Source organism: Vicugna pacos, chromosome 10 (assembly GCF_048564905.1).
Source record: "Vicugna pacos chromosome 10, VicPac4, whole genome shotgun sequence".
Classification (NCBI taxonomy): domain Eukaryota; kingdom Metazoa; phylum Chordata; class Mammalia; order Artiodactyla; family Camelidae; genus Vicugna; species Vicugna pacos.
The window spans coordinates 6,504,335-6,529,181 of NC_132996.1; the positions used below are offsets into that span (position 1 = coordinate 6,504,335).

At 39.1% G+C, this 24,847-nt stretch overlaps 1 protein-coding gene across 2 annotated transcripts in view; it reads left to right on the forward strand.

The window, feature by feature from the left end:
* TRPC6 (transient receptor potential cation channel subfamily C member 6) overlaps window positions 1-24,847 on the forward strand; it is a 97,297-nt gene that overhangs the window by 53,646 nt on the left and 18,804 nt on the right. The window contains exons 2-5 of one of the 2 annotated variants that reach the window (XM_072968918.1): window positions 4,468-5,242; window positions 15,308-15,493; window positions 17,116-17,280; window positions 22,583-22,799. In XM_072968918.1, coding sequence (XP_072825019.1) covers window positions 4,468-5,242; window positions 15,308-15,493; window positions 17,116-17,280; window positions 22,583-22,799 — 1,343 coding nt within the window. The remainder of the gene's footprint in view (window positions 1-4,467; window positions 5,243-15,307; window positions 15,494-17,115; window positions 17,281-22,582; window positions 22,800-24,847) is intronic. The other variant, XM_072968919.1, reaches the window with a different exon arrangement.

Consider the following 24,847-nt stretch of genomic DNA (forward strand, 5'->3'; position numbering starts at 1 on the left):
ATCCCCTAATCCTCGCTCTTTTCTCCTGTAATTTTGTAGTTTTTCTTTTTCAAAGCATTTTCCACTTTCAGCAGGTGCTTCCCCTCCCCCTCATCTTTGAGCTTCCTCTTGTCCACAACAGAAACTGTGGAAAGTAATAGATACAGAAGAGAAGAGAGGAAGTGACAGGCGAAAGAGGTTATTAGAAGCCAGAAAAGTGACAGAGAAAAGGGATGAGGGTTCAGAATTTCAGAAGGAAGATGATAGATGATTGTTACTGCAGCAAATCTTGGTGACTTCTTGTCTCTTCCACGTCATCCATCCTGTTAACTCTGAAATAAAGCTGCTCTTGTGGAAACTCACCTCTAAATCAAAAGTCACCTTTTGCCAAAATCAACATTAGATTCTGGCTGATTCTTGTAAAAGAAAATTACATGCTTTTTGGAAAGACAGTAGAAGTAATATTTATTTATTTTTAATGGAAAGGAATATCTACTAAGGATCACTAGTTATTTGAGGAAAAATGTTAATATAAAATATAACACAAGCATGAAAAATAAAAATATTTTTAAAATTTAAAAACCAATTTAGGAGTAAATTCTCTGAAATGTTCTAATCTGTGTAGAGTTTTTATCACTTGTGTCCCCAGAATTAGATAAAATATTGTGTCTTTGAAAGCAGAAAAGATATTATAAAAAGAATTTGAAGAACAGAAAAGGTGTTTTAAAAATTAAAAGTGTAATAGCAGGAAAATTTTTTCAAAAGATATACCAGAGGATAAAATTGAAGAAATATCTCAGAATATAATGCAAAAAGGTAAATAATTGGAAATGGAAGAAAAGATAAGAAAATTAAAGGATAATTCCAGAATGGCCAACATCAAAAAAAAAAAAGGCATTAATAGAAACAAGGAACACTGTAAGCAGGAAACAAAATTATCAGAGAAAAAAGTCAAAAATCTTTCTCAGGAAAGAAGGACATATTTTTCCACATTAAGAGATTTACTGAGTACCCAGAATGATAGAGGAAAAGAGATTCCTTCAATTAAAAAAATCATGTAATTGCAGGGCACCAGAGACAAAGAGAATTTCCAGAATCCTACTCCTTGATAACAACTAACAGAAACAAGAACCTCAGAGAACAAGGCTTTCACACTTATTTTCAGCCTAGAATTCTCTACCCACCCAGCAACCAATGAAGTTTGGCGATAGGACAAAGTCCTTTTTAGACATGCAGTATTTCAAGAAATTTACTCCCTATGCCTGTTTCCTCAGTCAGCTACTAGAGGATGTGCTCCACCCTCCAGCGGTAAACTGAGGAAGGAGATGGGATACAGAAAATAAGGAACTCAACACAAAAGCAAAGCAAATAGAATCCTTGGAATGACGCTGAAAGAAAGATTCAAAGACAACGTACTGTCACCATGTCTGGACAGCAACTGGTCCGGATGAACAGATCAGAGGGTTGTGATGAGATTCTTCAACAAGTTCATACTGTACAGCACTGGGACCTATACTCAATATCTTGTAGTAACTGATGGTGAAAAAGAATATGAAAACAAATACTTGTATGTTCATGTATGACTGAAGCCCTACACCAGAAATTGACACAACATTGTAAACTTACTATATTTCAATAAATATATATATATATATACACATATACAAAAAATAGAAACTAAAATGGAAAAAAACACATAGTATGTTGAATATACTAAAAGCAGATTTATATTGAAGGAGGAGTTTTGTTGAATGTCTTAATTACATAGCATATGAATACAGAAAGAGGATTTTTAAGTACTGGGTTTTATGACACAGGGAAGCCATCTCAGAAAAGATACCATTGTCTCTTATATACTACATGTCATTAGTACCTATACTGTCATAGTGTAAATAGCTACCTGACAAAAGTCATGATATAACTGTACTGGAATGACAAGGGACCATGAAGCGTGTGTGTGTGTGTGTGTGTCTGTTGTGTGAGAGAGAGCGAAAGGTGTGAAGGTAGGTGGGAGACTACAAAAGTGAGCTAGATACTCAACTTTCATAACAGGAAGTCTGTAGGAAATACCAAATCTGGAAAATAAAAAAAAAATAAGAGTATTACCAAGTTATGTGGGTATAAGGATTTAAATGATAAAATAATCAGCTAAAATAGTTGAGACACATTGCCTCTGGGGATCAGGATGTGGGGAAAATACAGAACAAGGGGTTGCTTTCTTTTGTAACAAGCTTTTAGAGTCTTTCAAACATACACATGTGTAACTTGGATAAAATTAAAAATAGAATTGGATACAAAGCAAAAGCCATAGACAACAAAATAGATGTAGACGTCATTTCCTTATTACTGAATAAAAGTTACGTATACAGTATTTAAACATGTATCTTAGAATTTATTATTATTATTATTATTACTATTATTATTATTATTGTGGCGTATGTTGGCTATGGCCGTTGATGTCATTTGTTTAATTTACCAAGTTAGCTCTTCAGTAAAACATCAGCCTAGTTAGTTCTGAAGAGGTTGTGATTGGCTAAAGGGTTCACTGTTGAAGGAAAATCTACAAAAAAAAGTTGTGAATATGGCAGCATACTCTTCACCTCCTAAGGGAACCACAACCTACCTCTGGGTTGCTGACACTTTGCTAACTTCTTTGGGCATCCCACTGCTATGGTCAACACTGCCCGGAGATTTGTTATCAGGATGAATAAGGGTCAGTGTGGAAAGAAAGGTTCCCTAGGCATGGCTGCGTTGGAGGGGAAGATGGTTTAAGGGTGTTTGGGTCTATTTAAATTCTTTTTATTCTGGAAAGTTTGTGACAGTCTTTAAACAGGGGTGACTTCTAGAACATTTATAAAGAAAGGAAGCATCTATCGCATCCATCATCAGTCACACCTTTCTTCTTTTCAGGCTCCCCTTGTAACCTGGCTCTTCCGTGTTCTGCAGGAACTTGTTCTCTTCGGGTTTCTGGTTAGTGATAGTGACAAAGCTTCAGCCCTTCAAGCTCGAAAGACCTTAAGACATAAAGTTATGACTCAATAAGGAGAAACATCCTCATGGCAGCATTTTGATCAGGGGAGGAATCACTCTTATCACAGACTGAAAGCCAGCATCGAAGTCTAGCCACCTCTTTGACCACAATCTCCATCACAGACTCATTCCTTCTCACTTACTACTTGAATCACAGCTTTCTCAAGTTTCCAATGATTTTTAGAACAATGCCTGGTAGAGTCCAGTCCATTAATTGTCCCTGTTGATGAAACCTATGCCGCAGCATTTAGTCGATCCCTGTGCTGGAAAAAGCTCTCCACCTGCACCTGAGTCCGTCCCACTCTCCCCAACACACTGTCACACTCTCACCTGATTCCTACTGTCCTTCCACCTTCACCACATCACTTTCTCCGGGAAGGTAGTTTAGATGCCCCTGCTATAGGTTTATCATGGCAATTGAACAGCTGATAAGGTAATGTGCTAAATGCCCATTTTCCCCTTTGGACTACAAGAGTTATAAAGACGTAACATACCATATAAAAATATTTTTCTTTCATTTTTACCATTGCTTTTTCTTGGCCTTATATAATGCCTGACCTTGAACTAGGAGGGACTCAATAAATATGTGTTGATTTGAATGGATTTGCTATTTTCTCTACTTGTTTTTTATACTTTTACACTCGATGTCAGCATAGTGACTAATGATGGATCTTTCTTACAGCTATGCCTTCTGCAATTGAAAAATACATGGGTTTTTTGTTTTCTGTCACGGTAACTGTTTTTTATTTTTTATTTTTAAATTTACTTTATTTTTTAAACATTTTTATTGAGTTACAGTCATTTTTACAATGTTGTGTCAAATTCCAGTATAGAGCACAATTTTTCAGTCATACATGAACATACATATATTCATTGTCACATTTTTTTCACTGTGAACTACCACTAGACCTTGTATATATTTCCCTGTGCTATACCATGTAATCTTGTGTATCTATTCTACATATGCCCATCAGTATCTATAAGTTTTGAACTCCCAGTCTATCCCTTCCCATCACCCCCCACCTTGGCAACCACAGGTTTGTATTCTGTCTATGAGTCTGTTTCTGTTTTGTATTTATGTTCTTTTTTTTTTTTAGATTCCACATATGAGCAATCTCATATGGTATTTTTCTTTCTCTTTCTGGTTTACTTCACTTAGAAGAAAAATACATGTTAATCCCTCTGTGATGGCACTGAGAGATTAGGGCAATTGCAGGAGTCTCCACCCCAAAGGAAAATGCTAACATCTGCAAAGTGCTTGGCTGTCTTAAAGGAGAAGTTCTTGGAATCCATTAATAGACAAATGCATCCTCATTTGTATTATAGCTGGTCTAGAGATGAGGAGACTAGAGACAGCATCTAATATACTTGAGGATTGCATTAGATGACTGGCAGGTCATTTGGCACACTGAAATGCTTTTAATACAATTTGTTCACAATCTTTCTATTTTGTTACAGCCGGGGCACTGACAATAGACTGGCCCACCGGCGGCAGACGGCTCCCCGTGAGAAGGGGAGAAGGCTAGCTAACCGAGGACCAGCGTACATGTTTAATGATCACTCAACAAGCCTGTCTATCGAAGAGGAACGCTTTCTAGATGCAGCGGAATACGGCAACATCCCCGTGGTAAGGAAGATGTTAGAAGAATGCCTCTCCCTCAATGTCAACTGTGTGGATTACATGGGCCAGAATGCCCTGCAGCTGGCGGTGGCCAACGAGCATCTGGAAATCACAGAACTTCTTCTCAGAAAAGAAAATCTCTCTCGCGTTGGGGATGCCTTGCTTTTGGCTATTAGTAAAGGTTATGTTCGCATTGTGGAAGCCATTCTCAGTCACCCGGCTTTTGCTGAGGGCAGGCGGCTAGCCACCAGCCCGAGTCAGTCTGAGCTGCAGCAGGATGACTTTTACGCCTACGATGAGGACGGGACCCGCTTCTCCCACGACGTGACCCCAATCATCCTGGCCGCCCACTGCCAGGAGTACGAGATCGTGCACACCCTCCTGCGGAAGGGCGCTCGGATCGAGCGGCCCCACGACTATTTCTGCAAGTGCAGCGAGTGCAACCAGAAACAGAAGCACGACTCCTTTAGCCACTCGAGGTCCAGAATTAATGCCTACAAGGGCCTGGCCAGCCCAGCCTACCTGTCCCTGTCCAGTGAAGATCCCGTCATGACAGCGTTAGAGCTCAGCAATGAGCTGGCCGTGCTGGCCAACATTGAGAAGGAGTTCAAGGTAAGCCTTTACCCAGCGGGGCTTCACCCTTGCAAGTCAAAGTCAAGGTGCATTCACAGGCTCCCACTGCATGGTCACACTGCATTAGGTAACATAGACAGTGGATAATTTTATATGTTTTTTTCAACCGGCCCTTTAGTACAATTCTATATTGTAAAAGCTGTGATCAGTACCATTTGGAGATGATCTACTGTATCCTAGGAATTGCACCTTTATTATGCCTGCCACTTATCACAACCTTGAGAAGATCTTAGTGCCTTTTCAGATGGAGAAATGGAGGTATAGAAAGGTCCAAGATCAAGTGGTAAACAACAGAGCTGGGATCAGGTTCCCAGGTACGCTGCGCTCTTACAAGCCAGGTCTTCTCTGTTTCTATCATCAGAGCATGGTGATATGCCTCAGAGAGGTCAGAAAGATGGATAAGATAAAGGAAGTCACAGTTTGACTTAAGAGACAGGTGCATGTGTTAATAAACATGGTATGAAGAGAAATGGAACTACTAGGGAGGGCCAGAGGCAATGTGCAGAGAAAGCGATATTTAATTCAGATTAGGTCTCTGGGACGTTATGTGTAAGATCGCATCTCGGCTGTATATGACAGAATGAGTAAGATTTGGGAAGGAAGGCAATGAAGGAAGAGAGATTTTAGGCCAAGGTAACAGGCAAAGCAAAAGCTTGTAGAGATGAAGGAAGTAGTCACTGAGAGGGCACTTGGAGCCGTCTCTGAATAAAAGGTCAGTGGAGACAGACGGTGTCAGATGCTGCCATTGTCTGCGTGGTTTCTGCCGCCTTTGGAGAGGATGAAGGTTTGCTAGTCCAAAGTCACCCACGCCCGCACGCACGCACGCGTGTGCCCCTCTAAACTCCGTGCACAGGTTATCCTACCCGCCTCACAGGGCTCCCCACGTTCTGCTGGACATTCTTGTTGTTTAGAATGTGTTTTTCTCCTTTACCCATCTACATGCCGCTTGGAGTCAGGCCTGATTCATCAAATACAGTGTTTTGCAAAGATAAATGTTAGTTTTATTTTCTCTATTCTTTATGCTGTGAGAAAGCATGTCTCCACACTCCACACTTTGGGGGTCTCTCCTGTGCAGTTTCTCGGCACCTGTGTCACTGAAGGAACCCTGTTAACCCCCAGCACGGTAGGTCATATGCCCGTCTATCTTTGGCTCCTGTCCATCCAGGCAGGGAGAGGAAGGTACGTGGTGGCTGGAACCCTCCAGCGGCTCCCAGGACAGAGGACCCTGCTTTCCCTACCTCCCTGGCAGCAAATGATCTCTTACCACCCTGTCTCCTTCTTTCCTACTTCTTTACTCCCAGGACTTGGGGAGTCAGAGAACTACGCCATCTTTTTTTTTGAATTGAGTTATAGTCAGTTTACAATGTTGTGCCAATTTCCAGTATAGAGTGCAATTTTTCAGTTATACATGAACATACATATATTCATTGTCACATTCTTTTGAGAACTATGCCATCTTTAAACGAGAGAAGTCTCTTTGAAATCTGATTATTTTTGTCCACAAATTTTTTTTTTTTCAGGAGGAGGTAATTAGGTTTACTTATTTATTTTATTGATGGAGGTACTGGGGATTGAACCCAGGGCCTTGTGCATGTAGACATGTACTCCACCACTGAGCTACACCCTCCCCCTTGAAATCTGGTTATTTTTTTAACTGATATTTAATTTTGATGAAATGTCACTGCTTAGGTTTCAACATATCTATTTCTGTTATTGCCCGTTTGTTCACAGACCTCTCTAAGCTGCTGAAGACTGTGAAATTCTTTATCCGATCCTTCATTCACTTGTCTGCATCTTTTGAGTCCCTGTTTTGTACCAAATGCTGTATAGAGGAGGGTTGAGAATGGAGATGGAGATGGAGCACAAAATGCAAAGACACTTCAGACAGTAATCTTGCCCTCGATTAGTATGTAAACTAATAGGAGAGGAAAGTGTAGTCACTGTAATATAAAGCATGACCTTGTGGAGTGAGGAGTGGGTAGGTGGGCCCAAACTGAGATGAATCGCGTCCAACCAGAATCATCATGGTCCCAGAATGCATTGCACAATGTGACTAAACTCCGTCCAAGGTTATCTGACCGGCCTTACAGCACTCCCCACCCACGCTCTGCTGGGCATTCTTGTCATTTAGGGTGTGCTTTAGGGTTATGGGGATTGAGGGATCCGGACAGTCCTTGATGTTCACCACGCATTTTTGTCAGCTCACGTAGGAGTGAGGTATACAGATCATTTCTCTCCATTCACGCTCTCTCTGTGTGGTTCCACTGTCTTTACCAGTTACCTAGAGCCTCTGAATGGGCGCACCCTTTGCTTAATGCCCTGCCTCTGTGAAGGTTTAAAGGCAGAGAAAAGATAAGCCTCTCTGAAAACACGAATCTCTTTAATAGTATGTTACTCTTACTGTCTTTTAAAAATCAATCTCACATATGAAATTAGTTCACTGTTAAAAGAGGGTAGCAGTTTAAAAAAATCTTGAAAAGTCCATCCTAGAACTTGACAATTAGCAGTTTTTCTCATTAGAAACATGACTCAAAAAAATCGCTGGATGACACAAGGAGAGAGGCCATGTCTTGACTTTAATTTTGTTTAAAGACTTTGGCAAAGACAAAGCAAAAAAGCATAATGTTTTCTTCCTCACCAGACATGATGCACCAAAACAAGTATTTCATTCTCCAGACTAGTTTGGTCCGCGGAGACCAGCACAGCCTCAGATGAGGAAGCCACGCTTGGCTTTGTGCGTAAACTCAGGGGAGCCACACCCCCCGCCCCCCACAGTGCTGCCTGTGACTCTAAACTGGCTCCCAGCAGCCCAGCCTCAGCTCACGGCAGGGTGAGCCCTGACGGGGCTAGAGAGGCTGGTGTCTCTGCTGAGGTTTCTCGCCAAGGCTGCTGCTCTACCCTTCAGAAATAACTTCTCTCTTCTTACTGTAAAATGATATGTTTGACCTGTGAACAATGTAAGTTTAAACTGTGCGGTTTCACTTACGTGGATTATTGTCACTAAGTATGGACTACAGGACCACATGACCCCAGGCTGGGTGAATCCGTGCATGTGGAACCGTGGGTACTGAGGGCCCACTGTTGAGTAACATGTAGTTTTTCGACTGCGTGGAGGGTTGGTGCCCCTAACTGCCACTTTGTTTGAGGGTCAACTGCGTATAGGCATGTTAGAAAATAATCATATAAAAATGTAAGAAAGATTTAAAAATCAGTCCTAACTTTGCCGCCAAGAAATAAACACTGCAACTGCAAACACGCCAGCACAGATCCTTCTAGTCTTGTTTTTTTAGTAGTCAAGCCCCTTAGAGGCTCAGGGAACAAGGACGACAGAGGCTGCACCAGCTGAGGTCTGGGCTGCCTCACAGGGACCCGAGACATTGGCTGCAGGCAATCAGTCCTCTCTTCAAACTCATGGTCTTCAAATTCTTTCACTTCCTTTTCACCTGAAAGACATTTGGAAAATTCTATGCTCGTCGCACATTTTAAAATTGGCATCTAAAATATTTCTTGTGCAGTTTAAATATTTTTAAAAGATGTAATTTCTGCATGGTGTAAATATTGACATTTAAAAATAGAACTCTTAAATTGCTCCTTTAAACGTTATCTAGGGGCCTCTAAATGCTATGATTTTATGTGCTCTATCACCTATTTAAAAAGATAAGTGAAAAACTTCTTTAACATTTAGAATAGCTACATCTTTTCTTTTCTCCTGAAACTTATCAGTCCAATTTCCTCCACAAATGTGATTCCTATTTTAATAGCTTTTTATTGTAAGGTCTGTTATAAATCACTGTATTTTATATATTCATATACATACACACACACACATTATATAACAGATGTGCAACATGTATATGTACATATGAAATTTTAGAATTTGTTTTACTGTCTGTTATTATCCAGCTCTAGGTATTCAAAATATTCTGGAAAGAGTTACCATTACATTTATTAACAGTACATTTGAATAAAACTACATAAATTGAACATCATTGTTCAAAATAACAAATACATACAAATTTTGGAAAACAAAATTTAAATATATGACAGACAGTTCTTATTAGAAATGCATTTTTAGTGGAATGAATCATGTCCACACTTTTGTTATGTATTTAGTGGAAGAATAAGGTCTGTCCTGCTAAAAATAACTTGCTATGACAGCCAGAATATTATTTTCATTTTTGTTAATAGGTTATATGATTTATTAAAGATTTTATGGAATAAAATTACAATGGAGATGACGACAGTTGGAATAAATATTTCTTGATGTGATTTGATGACTGCCTTCCTGAATTACCCATACCGAATCTGAAAGAAATCACATAGAAGTTTTACTCATTTGTTTTAGTTAATATCCTGTGAAAATTTTGAGTCCTGGAAACGATTCCAAGTCACATTAAAAAGAATCTTCTTCACTTACTTTTTCTGCTTTGCCCATTTGAGATGTCTTTCTTTTAAGCTAATGATACATCCAAGAGATGAGTATTAAGAATACTTTGAAAGAATCACATTTAAATATGTGGAAAAGTGACTTCTGTAGTCAGTATTCCCTCCTGATGCCTTTTTTTTTTAACATTTTTTTGTTGAGTTATAGTCATTTTACAATGTTGTGTCAAATTCCAGTGTAGAGCACAATTTTTCAGTTATACATGAACATACATATCTTCATTGTCAACAATTCATTGTGAGCCACCAGAAGATCTTGTATATATTTCCCTGTCCTATACCGTATAATCTTGTTTATCTATTCTACATTTTGAAATCCCAGTCTGTCCCTTCCCACCCCCTCACCCCCTTGGCAACAACAAGTTTGTTTTCTATGTCTATGAATCTGTTTCTGTTTTGCATTTATGTTTTGGGTTTTTTTTTAGATTCCACATATGAGCCATCTCATATGGTATTTTTCTTTCTCTTTCTGGCTTACTTCACTTAGAATGACATTCTCCAGGAACATCCATGTTGCTGCAAATGGCATTATGTTGTTGGTCTTTATGGATGAATAGTATTCCATTGTGTAAATATACCACCTCTTCTTTATCCAGTCATCCATTGATGGACATTTAGGCTGTTTCCATGTCTTGGCTATTGTAAATAATGCTGCTTTGAACCTTGGGGTGCAGCTGTCATCCTGAAGTAGGGTTCCTTCTGGATACATGCCCAGGAGCAGGATTCCTGGGTCATACGGTAAGCCTGTTCCTAGGCTTTTGAGGAATCTCCATACTGTTTTCCACAGTGGCTGCACCAAACTGCATTCCCACCAGCAGTGTAGGAGGGTTCCCCTTTCTCCACAGCCTCTCCAGCATTTGTCATTTGTGGATTTTTGAATGATGGCCATTCTGACTGGTGTGAGGTGGTACCTCATGGTAGCTTTGGTTTGTGTTTCTCTGATAATTAGTGATACTGAGCATTTTTTCATGTACCTATTAATCATTTGTATGTCTTCCTTGGAGAATTGCTTGTTTAGGTCTTTTGCCCATTTTTGGATTGAGTTGTTTGTTTTTTTCTCCCTCCTGATGCCTTCTTCGGCATCCCTTCATTCAGGACGGATGCATTCTTTGACAATTGTTGGCAAGTGAAGAAGCAAAGCACATTAAACAAAAATGATCATTGTTCCTATAACCACACTGAGCCATCCATCTAAATTCAGAATGTCCCAACACGAACCGGCATGTTCTATTTCTATTATTCGACTTCGTCTTCAACAGAAATGTCTGTTAGGGCAGGGGACTATAGGAAGTCCCTCAGGGTCTATGGTACCTGGATTAATCATTAAAAGTGAATCTCTGATTGATTGTTTGCAGCATGGCTGAGTGAGAGTGGGGAATTATTTTGTCTAGGAGCAAAAGATCTGTTTTCAAGGAAATTAGTTTTTGGACAGTTGAGGGCCTGCAAATTAATTCCTTTAAAACTATCAACGTTCTATGGCCCTTTGGAAAGGCTGCACATATTTCTGTTTGAAGGCAACTGATTTGTTTTGTGAGAGTCACATAATGAGAACTTTAACAAAGATTTTGTGAGCTCCAACATATAGCTTCTCAGAGCGCCTCCCAAGTTCTCCCTCTCATATTAACCCTTTTTCATAAGAGACAGAGGAGTTTCCCTGAAAGTTTTACTCGTGTGCCTTGAATCTTCTAAACCAAACAAATTGTACTTATTACCCATATCATCTGGCTCCACACAGAGCTGGCTCCACAGCAGAGAAATCTAACAATTAGATGGAATTTCCAGAATGAGGCCTGAGAAACCGCAGATCTTTAAAGAGAATGGGGAGAAGCCATATTCAAAAGTTTTTCACCCATTAAAATTCAAATTTTATACTGAATTTATATCAATAGTTTTTTGCTTTGTTAGCATGAGACTTCAGCCGCCTTAAACTTAAGCCTGGGCTGAGCCGAATTTTGGCCTCAAACAGCAAATCAATGGGAAAGAAAAAAAAAAGAAAAGAAAATCCAGAACTTTGTTTTTGATACCGACGAAAGAGAGCAAGCATAGTGCCTGGCTTCTCCTTGACTGGAGACTAAGAATAATTGTAAAGACAAAGAGATCAGAACCAGAGATGGTTTTTCAGCAAAGGCATTCTTCTAAATTTGGAACTTCCTTTTCGTATCTCAATGTAGACCTATGACTTCTGTCTCTAAACTGTTTTTTGAGTGTATTTGTATGTTTGTCTGTTTGGGGTAATGAACAATGTTACCTTTAATTACCCTAAAATTACCTCTATGCATCAGGGATTGGCCTCTTCCCTGTCAGTCTGCATAAGTAGTTTTGCTGAACTTTTCCAGTTCCTTTATGTCTTCCTGAGGGTCCATATCCAAACGTGCCCATGACTGTCCAGAGGCCTCCGCTGTTGACTTAATATAGAAAGATTCTCATTCTTGATACAGAAAGAAGAGCCAGAGGTTAAAATTACACACCATAACATCTCTTTTACTATGTAAATCCAACTAACATGACCCTTTGAAAAGGTAATTTTTATAGGAACTTTTTATATCTTATACTCTCTAAACTCTGCTCTATTAACCCACTATCAGTCATCTGTTTATAACTCAAAGGTTAATAGGCGAATACCCACTTCTAATTTATTATATGTATGGTGTCGGCCTGTGAGCCAAAGACAGAATTAAATCAACCTGCCAGCTTCACTTTTTCTTTCAAAAAAACCAAAATTATAGTGCTACATCTGGCCAATGAACTACTGCCAACATCTCATTTTTTTAAAGTTGAAGTATAGTCAGTTTAGAATTTTATGTCAATTTCTGATGTACGTCTCATTTCAAGTGAATTTACATGTTAATTTAAAAAAACTTAAAATATGAAAATACTTGTAAGTGGATTCCCAAGGTGAAATAAAGCATGCATTGCTAAAAGCAGAGTCTCGTTCTTTCTTTCTTTTTTTAATTGATATTTTTGGGTTTTGTTTTATTTTGTTTTTGCTTGGCATATGTCTTGAGAATTAGCAGTGAATTGGAAACAGTTGTTTAAGTCAACGTATTAGACAGCACAGAGCTCCTGTACTTTGCTTTTTCAGTCCACATGGGTTCCACTAAATAATGTTACCCCACACTTGAAGGATCATGCTTCCCTTTGAAATATCTAATTTCACCTGAGCCTTTTTGGAATTCTCGGGAGCGTTGGTTTTGACTCTTACATTTTTGTCTCCAAAAGGACTAGGAATTCATCCAGAGTTGAGCGCTACATACAAGAGAGGCTGGATGCATTATATTTTGTCATAGCTCCATGGGTTCTTATGAATGTTAAGAAATGGCTTGTTTGCAGATCTTGCCGTTGATGATATAAATAAATTATGGTTTATCAGATGCTTGCTGCTCATCCCTATGCTATGTACTTTGCATATGTGATTTCCTTAACACACATTTAATCTCTCTGACTCTCCATTTTGTCATCGGTAAAATGAGAACAACAACAGCCCTTACCGCACAGACTGATTGTAACTTCTCTAAAGGCACGTGGCTGAAAAATCTGATCACAGCTGTGTCTAACTCTAAAAGCCCACGCTCCCTGACCACTGTACTGGAGGAGAGCAGACATGGGCCACGTGTGCAATTCCACGCTTCCAAGGTCTTCCCCATGACCTTACCTGACTACTTCATGAAAGGCGTAATCTGTTTCCTTGTGACCCTGTCCGGACTATCTGACCAGACACCTGTTTAGAGGCAGTTTGAGCCATTCTCAGTTAAGACATAATTTGTTTTATCAGTTTGCTTTTGTAGAATCTGTTTGTTTGAACCTGCATTTTAGCAAAGTGTAGCCTGTTTAGAAGTTACTGAACTATATAGTATCACTTACATGTGAAATCTAAAAAAGAGACAAACTTATTTACAAAACAGGAACAGACTCACAGACATAGAAAACAAACTTAACGGTTACCAGGGTGGGGAGGGGGTGGGAAAGGATAAATTGGGAGTTTGAGATTTGCAGGTACTAACTAATATATATAAAACAGATAAAGAACAAATTTCTACCATATAGCACAGGGAGCTATGTTCAGTATCTTATAGTAACTTAAAATGAAAAAAATCCGAAAGCAAAGGTGTGTATGTATATGTATGACTGAAGCATTGTGCTGGACACCGGAAATTGACATAATATAGTAAACTGACTATACTTCAATAAAAATATATATACATATATAAATCAACAAAAGAAACAAACAAAGAAGTTACTAAACTTTACTGAAAGATCACCTGGCCTGATTTGCAGTGGGAGCCCGAGCAGGTACTTTGCACGTACCCAGTAGGAAGCTATTTTCCACATAGACTCCCCCAAATATTATCTTACGGACTCATGTTCAGAGCTGCTCACATTTGTCTCGCAGTTTTCTCTCTTGATCACTGCAAGGGAGCTTTTTATCCTACACCACACTTCAAGATGGAAGAGACAACTAATTCTAAATCTGCAAAACTAGCTTTGAGAGTAAACTCTGCCACTGAGGCTGTGATCTCAGGGGATCTTAGTTTGATGATGTGCAAAATGGGAATAATATTTGCCTGGCTTGACTCCTGGTTCTTCAAAGATCAACACAGAAAAGCATTCTACAAAGAAGAGATTCTTGCAGGCAAAGGGTTTCGAGCCAAACAGGGTTAGGTTTAAAGCCTCCTTTTGACACTTAGTGGCTGCATGATCTTGGACATATTATTTAACCCAAGTAATCAAGAGACAGTGAAGATGAAGATAATATGATCCGCTTGCAATACAACGAGCTCTAGCTGGTTTTCTTTATTATTATTGGGTCACAAATGGCCTGATTTCAACGTAAGGGAATAAAGAGGAAGGAAATATTAGCAAGACCTGAGTGAAGATATGAATGCATGGGGTCTATAAGTTCAAAATGAGTTTTCGGTGTTTAAATATGATCCGAACTTTCTAAATGCTGTTAGGTCATCAGCAATAGATTACAGTGAAAGCATTTTCATTAAACTTTCTTTTCTCCAAAGAGAAGAAACTCAGTTTGCAGGCCTCATCGTAGATCTCAGTTTTGGGACCCTGTGTTTGGCACATAAAGTTCCTCAAAATCAACTTATTCAATAGACAAGTGATACATGTTTGCTTTTTTTCTGGAACCTTTCCAAATGTCCTTTGTTTCTCAAGTTTACCAACACCGTTTGCAAAGTCTTCTAAAGATCTGGCAAGTATATATTATGTGCTCAGCTCTTGAAGCTATGAACACGAAAGATATGATGTTTGCAAAATAGTACGACCATTCCGTGGGAAGGTTTTGCTTACTTTATATTTCCCCTGAATCAACAGGTGAGTTTGGCACAGTATGGTACTTTTTGGTAACTTTGGTCATGCTTTAGATAAATTTCTCCTTTTAGGCTATGAAGAAAATCTTTACAGTGCTAAGATATTTCAGAGATCACTCAGCAGAACAGCATTCAAAGCATGTTAAAAGAACAGAGAACCTAAAGTAGACCTTCTTTTTGTTTTCTCTATAGACCGTCGAGTCACCAATAAATTCTGCTGCATAGCATAGTAAAGTGTACTAATTCTGTATTACTGTTTTTTGCTTTGCTTTGTCCTTCCTAGAATGACTACAAAAAACTGTCCATGCAGTGCAAAGATTTTGTTGTTGGACTCCTCGATCTGTGCAGAAATACCGAAGAGGTAGAGGCCATTCTGAATGGGGATGTGGAGACACGCCACAGTGATGGAGACCATGGGCGGCCAAATCTCAGCCGTCTGAAACTTGCCATTAAGTACGAAGTAAAAAAAGTAAGGTCAGGCATGAAGCCCCATTTACATCATTTCAGTTTTTATTGGTGCTAATTAAGGATGAAGGGCTGGCATGATTAGACTGAGCTGGGTTTTTCTAATTAACACGCTTTACCAGGCTGGTCCTCTGACAAATCCTAGGAGCCCGGTTGTGAGGCATTTAAGCTACACCAAACGCCAGTCTTTAAAATCTAGACTGGTTTATGTGGTGACTGCCACTTTCCTTTACTGAATGATATAAAAATGACTTTGTGGGTTCAAACTGCAAGGCATTTATTATAGAATAGGAATATCCATTATCTAAGACTCAACTCCATTTTCCCATGTGTTAATATATTCCAGTCCCAGACCAGTACCTTCAATTCCTTCTTTAGTGCATTTGAATCTCCTGCACCTTAATATGTGGAATATTTTTAGTCTGTCTTCACGCCATGCCTTCATCCCGGACTGCTTTCTTAGGTGTCTTAAAAAATCAGTTTTTAATGATCGGTTTTATAATAAAAGAAATATAGGCTGTGGTTAACTTTAAAACAACATAGACACACCCCTTTTCTATCTTCTTAACTCTTAGTGGAGAGTAGTTAATCAATATTACATTGTTCTCCATAAGTTTATATCTTGGACACCTTCGCACATCAGGAAATAAACGTCCACTTGATTTTTTCCAAAAGCTGCGTATCATTGTTACGTTCATTTAATCAGTTTGCTATTTAAGGGTGTTTATTATTTTCTTTAGGCTTTTGTTATTTCAAAACATTTGCTAAATTTCCCTCCAAAAAAAGGTGTGCCTGTTTATACAGATGCCAACAGTGTATGGGAGAGCTTGCTTCTTCCAGCCACAATGGGTGTTATGAAACCTTACCATTCCGAGAAGACAAGCATTGTCTTGTTTTAATTATCTTCAAAGTTAACCATCCTTAAGAGTCTAACCTTTTAATATTCTTTACAAGTTGTTATTTTGGGTTATTGCTCTTTGTAGGTAAAATAATGCTGCTCTCCGTCACATGTAGGGTTCACTTGTAAAAAAAAAAATAAATATGTGAAAATAAAAAACTTCTGAAAAAGAAAAGTAAAGTTCAGTTATAAAGTTTTCTTATTGAAAGAGTTTCTGTAACAGGAATGAAAAGAGATATCAACGGAATAGAAAAGGCTGTCCAAAAGACATACCCCTACGCAAAGGGGAATTTAGTATAAAGTAAGTTTAGCATTTTAGGTCAGTGCAGAAAAAAAAAAGAGTATACGTTTTTTTAAAAGAGTATTTAGACATCTGGACTAGCAAAACCGTTACATAGCTCTTTCTAGATGATGAAAAACGTGTCATCATAAAAGTCTGATGAATCTTTGTATAATACTAAATTTCCAAAATTTTTCTATCCTTTGAAAGAAAGCCCATTAGGCTTATAAAGGAAGTTTGATAAACTGGAACCTTTGAGTTTAGGTAATACATGTTAGAACCCTCTCCCACCTTGCTTGATGCCCTTCACCCAGACATTTTATGTCATTTAATTCTAACAATATTTTTCATGGGAAAGCGCAGACCAAAATATTACAGCACAAGAAAAGAGTATGTGCTGAATCCTTCTTTAATCACCCTGTTCAATGTTTTGTCACTCCCTTGCCAGTTTGTAGCTCATCCAAACTGCCAACAGCAGCTTCTCTCGATATGGTATGAGAACCTTTCTGGTCTGCGGCAGCAGACCATGGCGGTCAAGTTCCTTGTGGTCCTCGCCGTTGCCATCGGACTGCCCTTCCTGGCTCTCATTTACTGGTTCGCTCCGTGCAGCAAGGTATGTCTGGGAAGCCTGGACCTCTGTTCTCCCCTCGAAGTATATCTAGTTGTCTGTATCAGAGTCAGTTAAGCAGGGAAAATTCTGTTTCCCAAATGAAAATTTCAGGCAAGTCAGAGTTGGGTTTCAATAGTCTTCTTGTTTTGAATATTACAAAAATAACACATACTTGCTATAGGACAGAGAGAAAGAAGTGGAAAGAGAAAATTAACCTGTAACATCATCACTCTTAATCTGTGAAAGAAAACCTCAGTTAGTATGTTTTCTTTTTGTCTTCTCTCTAATCACGCCTATGCATACATCTTTGTGTTTTTAATGAGGTTATATTATGCATTGCGCAGATATTTCAAATAGCATCCTAAAAGAACATGCTTCCTCTTGTTACTCCTCCTCTGGCAAAATGTGAGATGAAAGTTTTTGTTTTGTATTTATTTTAGCTAATATGACCACAGAAATCTTAATATAAATGAAGGACAATTGTGCAATTACTAATATAATGCTTGTTTCAGTGAAGAATATTTATTTTAGGGACAGAGTACATTGTAACCCGACAACAAAGACAGCCTGGTTTTTGTTTTGTGTTTTTTGTTTTGTTTTCTTTTTTGTAAGCCAACTCTACCTTCCCAGACTGGTGAAATTAATTTGTGCAAATGGACCTAGCCTTCCATCAGTGCAACAGAGCAAGTTTGGGAAATGTTGCTCTGCCATTTTGTTAACCTGCATGGAAATTTGTGTGCCTTACATTGCCAACAATCTTAGTCTCCATGTTTCAGAAGCCACATTTCTGGAACTGTTGAAGTTTTAACTCTGACAGAATGAAATCATTCTAAAGCTATGTAGCTAAAATGTCTGCTGGATCATCTGTCACATGCTGTGTAGATATGATAGTTGAGTCAGTTGCTGTTCTTAACACATGACTCATTTTTAAACATTTGTAGCAGGTGGGCGCAAACGCATATATCACTGTTACCAACATATTTTCTTCTTATTACGTAGTTACATATTTGGTGCTTTAACCTTATAGAAATATTTTTAAGTGGTTTATGGTAGAAAGCTGGTGCAAAGCCTTTTTCACATGGAGGGAACTTCATAATTACTTCCAGTGCTGGTGTTAGGAACTGGAAATGGGGTATTTTCTGATGAGGGCCAAAATCTACCATCATGAAGTTTTCCCCTTAAATTTATAAGGCCAAAAGCCCACTCCTATAAATAAAATACAAAGAAGGAAAATAAAGTGAGAATAGTGACATTTACTAGAATTAGAAATTTATCACCTAGATTTTGTTCTAGAAACTTAAAATTTTTCTTTTCTTCCCTTTTTCATAGGAATGACAGATTTCACTTTGGAAAAAATACTTTTTAATTCTCCTTACTAGAACATAGGCTCCATCCATGTGTGTAGTCTCTGTTCTGCTTCTACTCACATTTCCTGGGCCTGCAGAAATTTAAGCTGAATTAAAAGTGGGAGGAAGGACTTCTGAATTATCATTGTTATTATTCTGTGATCTGTTAAATTACAGTATCTTTTCTAAAAGTGCATAATTGTCCTTCCCCATATCCAGGGAGTTCAGAAGCACAGTGCCTTCCAGAGTGCTTGGTGTTGTGACAGGCTATTTTTGACATTCCTTAGAGCTACACGTTTCCTAAATTTTGATTGAATCCTTATTAACCCGATTTCCTTCACTATTTCTTCTTCCCTGGCCATGTTTCTTTCTGGCATCTGTCTTCCATCTTCGTTTATGAACACTGAGGCAAATTAACAAATTAAAAGGACACTGTCAAGGTATTTTTTTTTCTTATGTCTAAAATCTACTTTACTGATTGTTATTTAGTGTTTAAAAACATGATGATAACATTTATTTTACAGTTTTTTTCTTTAGTAATTTACGTAAACATTAAAGCTTCCAGAATTGATTTTTATTTAAATAGGGGGAGATTGCTCAAGCTATATTGGTTATATTTAAAATACTATTTTAAACATTAAAAAAAAATTCCAAAGCATCCACGAAAATTAAGCCAGATCAAATTGCAGGCTTATGCACCTTGACAGAGTCCCTGCTTCTATTTCAATTGTGGTTTTCAGGGGAAGGGTATCGCTCAATTGGTAGAGCGCATGCTCAGCATGCATGAGGTCTTGGGTTCAACCCCCAGTACCTCCTCCAAGTGGAAATCAATGAAGAAACCTAATTACCTCCCCCTCCGAAAACAAACAAGTAAAGTTTGGTTTTCTCTCCTCAAGTCTGCTCTTCTCTGGAAGAATTCTTTTAGTCTTTTACTTGTTCTCTTCTTCCACCATAACCCAAATATGTTTTATACTCGTTACAATAAAAGTAGGTTACAGTGTGATTTCAAATCATTTTGGCTTAAGCTAGCTTCAGCCTTTTCTGTTACTATTGATATTGAATAGTTAAGTATTTGATTATCCATAAATGCTTAAAAAGAATATGCTATACAATGCTTAAAGGCAAGTATTTCCTTCAGGGCTTACCTTGAAACGTTTTCCAGGTATATCAGTCGTTCACTTTGTTCAAAGGCTAAAGTCCCTTCTTTATGATTATTTTTTAGAAACTTGTTTGCATCACAAAATATTACAGATGACAAATTTTGCTGAAATGAATAACGCACCTCAATTCCTAAAGTCCCTTGAATGGTGCTAGAATCTCCCTTAGTTTAAGGAGAAGAACAACTGTCAGTGATTTGTAATAAGAAAGAGGAGATACGAGTATCCAAACACACCATTTAGGTTTCCCGTCAACCAGGTTTTTGTTGGTTTTCCGGTTTTGAGTTTACTTGTTTTCTTGCTTAATTTTTTCTTTAAACCAGAACGTTTAGTCAGCCACAAAAAGGCCTGGTTTGATTATTTTCTCTCCCTTCTGAATCAAATAAGGAGTCATATTACATCAGGGCCAGGGACCTAGTGAGGAAGGGAGGCCGCCAGGCCAGGAGTGAGGCCGTCAGACCCCCTTGCCCGAACGACTGAGCCTCGGCGTTGGACGCGTCCAGACAGCTCAGCTCGGGCCCCAGCGTCCTCACACTGGGGCCGCTGTAATGTGGGTGGCTTTATTCTCACCCATTTTATGTCCCCAGCCTTTTCTCTTCTTCTCCTATGTTAATTTGTGCTCTCCTGATTTTTTGGTAATTTTGTATTTTGAAGGCCACCTCTGATTCTGTCTGGAGAGAGGCAGGGAATAAATGTTTTCCATGGTTTTCACTACCAACAGTCAATGCCCCAGTCCTAGTTTTCTACTGCAGTCATATAAACTTGAGAATTTTTAAAAATTGGTTGAAGATTTATAATAATAGCTTTATTCACCAGGGTGATATTGAACCTTATAATAAAGGATTAAGTAAATCTTATCTACATGATTAACCCTTGTGTAAAACATGATTAAAATAAATCATATAAAACATGCTTACATAATCATGATTGTAATGAATCTTATATAAAACAATGTAGGATTAAAATTGTATACGTGGCATACCATGGAAAAAGAAATTAAATACACATTTACGTTCATTTTTTAAGTCCATATTAAAAAAAAACATAGCTGAGGACGATAGGCAAAAGAAAATCAAACGTACCTTTGTCTCCTGCTTGTTTTAACTTTATCTTCGCTTGATTATGTGAGAGTTCTATTTTAAATAGGATCTTAAAAAAACACAGAAAATACTCTTTGATTTAAGCTAATGAACATTCTCACGGAAGTATATTTTTAGACATCATTTTTACTGCAGATTTTTACACAGTAACTTTGGACTGGCTCTGCAATATATCCAACTAAATGGACCCATTGGCTTAAAACTAGATAGACTGATTGACTTCGATAAAGACACACACACACATGCGCACGCACACGCACACCCTGATCTTCTGCCTGGCCTGAGACTCTAAATATCAAGAGAGAAGGAACTATGTATGATTTCTTCTAGCTCTGACTTCTGCGATTTGGAAAACCATACAGATAAAGTTTATAGGAACAGAGAACTTCGACTGTATTCCTTCCATGATAGCATTTAGCTTTTTTAAATCTTAGAAAAATTTTTGTCTAAGAATTTTCATACTTTAATGAGAAAATATGAAATTGTTTTGTAAACCAAATAGAAACGTTAACTCTGAACAAGTCTGCCTGGGTGCATATTGCTGCTCTACCACTGATGGGCTGTGTGACCTTGCAGCAAAGTTTCTGGACCTCACTTCCTCAGATTCTTCTTCTGTAAAATGGGCATTTTAGTCACACCCACTCCTTTGGGTTATTGTCATGATTTCATGAAATTAACAGAGGAAAGCACTTAAAGCAGTACTTGGCACATGCAACTACTGGCTAAGTTTTGGTGGTGGTATCATTCATTTATACATTTTTCTGTAATAATAAACTCATTTGAAAAGCTGTCTAAAGCTTTGGGCCCTCTCCAAAGAAGGAATCCTTGCACACACATATTGAATTTTGTTTACCATTTTAGGTGATGCACAGAGCCCTTGAGACGCATCCTGGATGTCCTGGAGACACAAGCCACCCTCTGTCCCAGCTAGGAATCGTGCGTCTCAGACAGAAATGAATCCTGTGCCATAGACGCACAAGGACTTTCACTGTCTCCGTCTTTTCCATAAAGACTCTGATTTTCACATCGTTTAGGAATTCACTCATTGCCAGTCGCTAATGAGGAAATAAAACTGGAACCTGAACCTAAAATGTTAGACTTTCAATCCAGTGTAATTCCAGGATGTTGATCAATACGTGATGGGAACTGCCCTGCTGTCCTGTCCTTGCCTGGGAGTTCTCTCCTTGGGTCGCCTGACTTTTACTCCCTTTGCAACATCACCACCCACATAGCAGCATCACGTGAAGCCCGCCTTGCACCCGTGGCAGTGAAATACACATGGGGACAGCGAGCAAGGCAAATATCAACCCAGGGTGTATACACTGCAAGGGAGACTCCACTGAATACGTTCATTGCTGCTTCCTCAGTGCGTCGTGCCCACCAAACTAGTTTGCCTTTCATGAATAACTGTGATACTGTGCTCTGCCTTTTGTCATGATTATATTAATAAAATATTATCTTATCAGTATTATATATAATATTTTAAGAATGTAAATGTCACTCAGTAAAAAAGTTAATTTATTAAATTATCAGTCCAGAATATCAGCATGTGTAGATGAGTAATATGATGAAACTTTTATAGCTGCATGATTATCTTAGCAGAACATTGGAGTGTACAGATGTTTATTCTGGCGTATGCACATGTGTTTTGCAAAGCATACCAAACAAAGCTAAGATTTTCCGTTGGCGTGTGTCTTGGCAGATGGCGAAGATAATGCGAGGACCATTCATGAAGTTTGTGGCCCACGCAGCCTCCTTCACCATTTTTCTGGGACTGCTAGTCATGAATGCAGCTGACAGATTTGAAGGCACCAAACTCCTTCCTAACGAAACCAGCACAGATAATGCAAAACAGCTGTTCAGGATGAAAACATCCTGCTTCTCGTGGATGGAGATGCTCATTATATCCTGGGTAATAGGTAAAGACTGCTCTTCTGTCATCATTTGTTTTCGCAGCCTCCGCAGTAGGACTGAACGACACTGTCCTCACCCATCAGTGATAACGAATGCTTACAGCAGGATGCAGTGCTCCACACAGACAAGACGTGCTTTGTGGTTGTAAAGTTCAGTTATCGTGAGCTCACTGTCGACACCACAGTCTGCTCACATGCCACGTGCTTTTTAGATCCCCAAGAAAAACCTGGGAAGAAAAGGGACAGTATAGTATTAATCAAACCTTGCCAGTGATGAAAAACTGCCTTTCATACTTTGGGAGGGCGGTAACTTCCAGTTTAAAAACAACCACATGATTTTATATTGAGATTTAATAGAACCCGAAGGTAGGAGCCACTCACATTTATGGAACATCTGTTATGTACCAAGAGCTGTTCAAGGCAGTTTACATTCATCACATCATGCAGTCTCTTTGTGCCTCGGCACTCTAGTCTGTAATATAATAATAACGTGTACACTGCTGCATTAACGTGAGGGTGAAGTGATTTGCTTTAGGTCTCCCAGATGGTAAGTGAAGCAGAGGGAATACAGTATTCATTACTAGGCTGTTTGTCTTTAGAATCAGCCATCCATATGGCTTGTCATTAAATACAGTGCAAATAAAAAAGATCTTTCCATTGGATATTTATGAATGAGTAAATTTGGTAGCTGTTAAATACCTCACAGCTGCCTCGAAAAGTGCCTTTGTTAGGTGATGAGGATACTGAAGTGAATGAATTCCAGTCCTTACGGTCAAGGAAGTTAAGTCTCATGGGAGGAGTGGGGGCAGATCAGTAAGTAAATCAGTAAAGAAAACCTACGTGGCAGACACTATAATTGAGGGGCTGTGAGGGTGTTATGAACACACACAGTTTTGGCACCTAAACCTCAGTGGGGTGGGATGTGGCAGGGGCCGAGGAGGCCTCCCTGGACAGTACGTTCAGCCTGAGGCTTTGAGGAGAGGGAAATGTTAACCCGACTGAGAGTTTAGTGGGGAGTAAGGACACTGCGAGGCATGAATGCAAAATGTTAGCTGCAAAGATGTGGAATTAGGTCCACTTGCAATGTTATGAGTTAGGCCGAGCTGGAGCAGAGGCTCATTGGTGGATGTGGGGGATGGGAGGTAGGGGCAGTGAGATGCCAGAGGATGACTTTTAGCTGCTGGTGATGTGGCCCGTCGCATTTTAGAAAGGTCACAGCAGTTGTGAGGTGGAGGGTGGCTTTGAGGAGCGGTGAGCCTGGAGGCTGAGAGACAAGTGAAGTGATCCCCGTGAGGACGAGCAGGAGGACCAGAACCCAGGGGACGGGGGAAGGGACTTGAGAGCTTCTTAAAGGATGCACTTCAGAGAACGTGGTGATATATTGCACGTAGAAAGGGAGGGCTGTGGGTTCTGCCTTGGGTTACAAGGTGGTGACTGCAGTTCTCTAAGAGGAAGAATGCAGAGGGAAGATCATGCTTGAGCCTGGCAGGATGAAAAGCTGGTAAGTTTGGGTTGTTACTGACTTTGAAGCACTCATGGGATTTCCAGGTGAAGATGACTGCTAAATAACAGAAAATGCGAGCCCTGGGAGAAGCCAGGCTGTGGATAAAGTGTTGGCAATCTTCATTAAGGTCCTGACTGTGCATGAAGTCACCCAGAGTTGATATGTGGAGAGTGCTAAGGGGTGAGGGCTCAAGGGATCTCTACACAAAGCTGTTCGGGGTCTGTAAGCGTGGTTCTCCCCAGTGACCTGGAGAAGCATCAGCTGTCAGTTTTATATCACTTCTAGGGCAGGGGATGTCCTCTTGACTTCCTCATACTGGGGCTGATAGGATGATCATTCAAAATATTATGAAGCACTATACAAATTACCATATGATCGTTTAATATTTTTTAGGGTTTTTTTGAGGTATAGTCGGTTACAATATGTCAGTTTGTGGTATACAGCAGAATGTTTCAGTCATACATATACATACATATAACTGTTTTCATATTCTTTTCCATTAGAGGTTACTACAAGATATTGAATATAGTTCCCTATGCTATACAGAAAA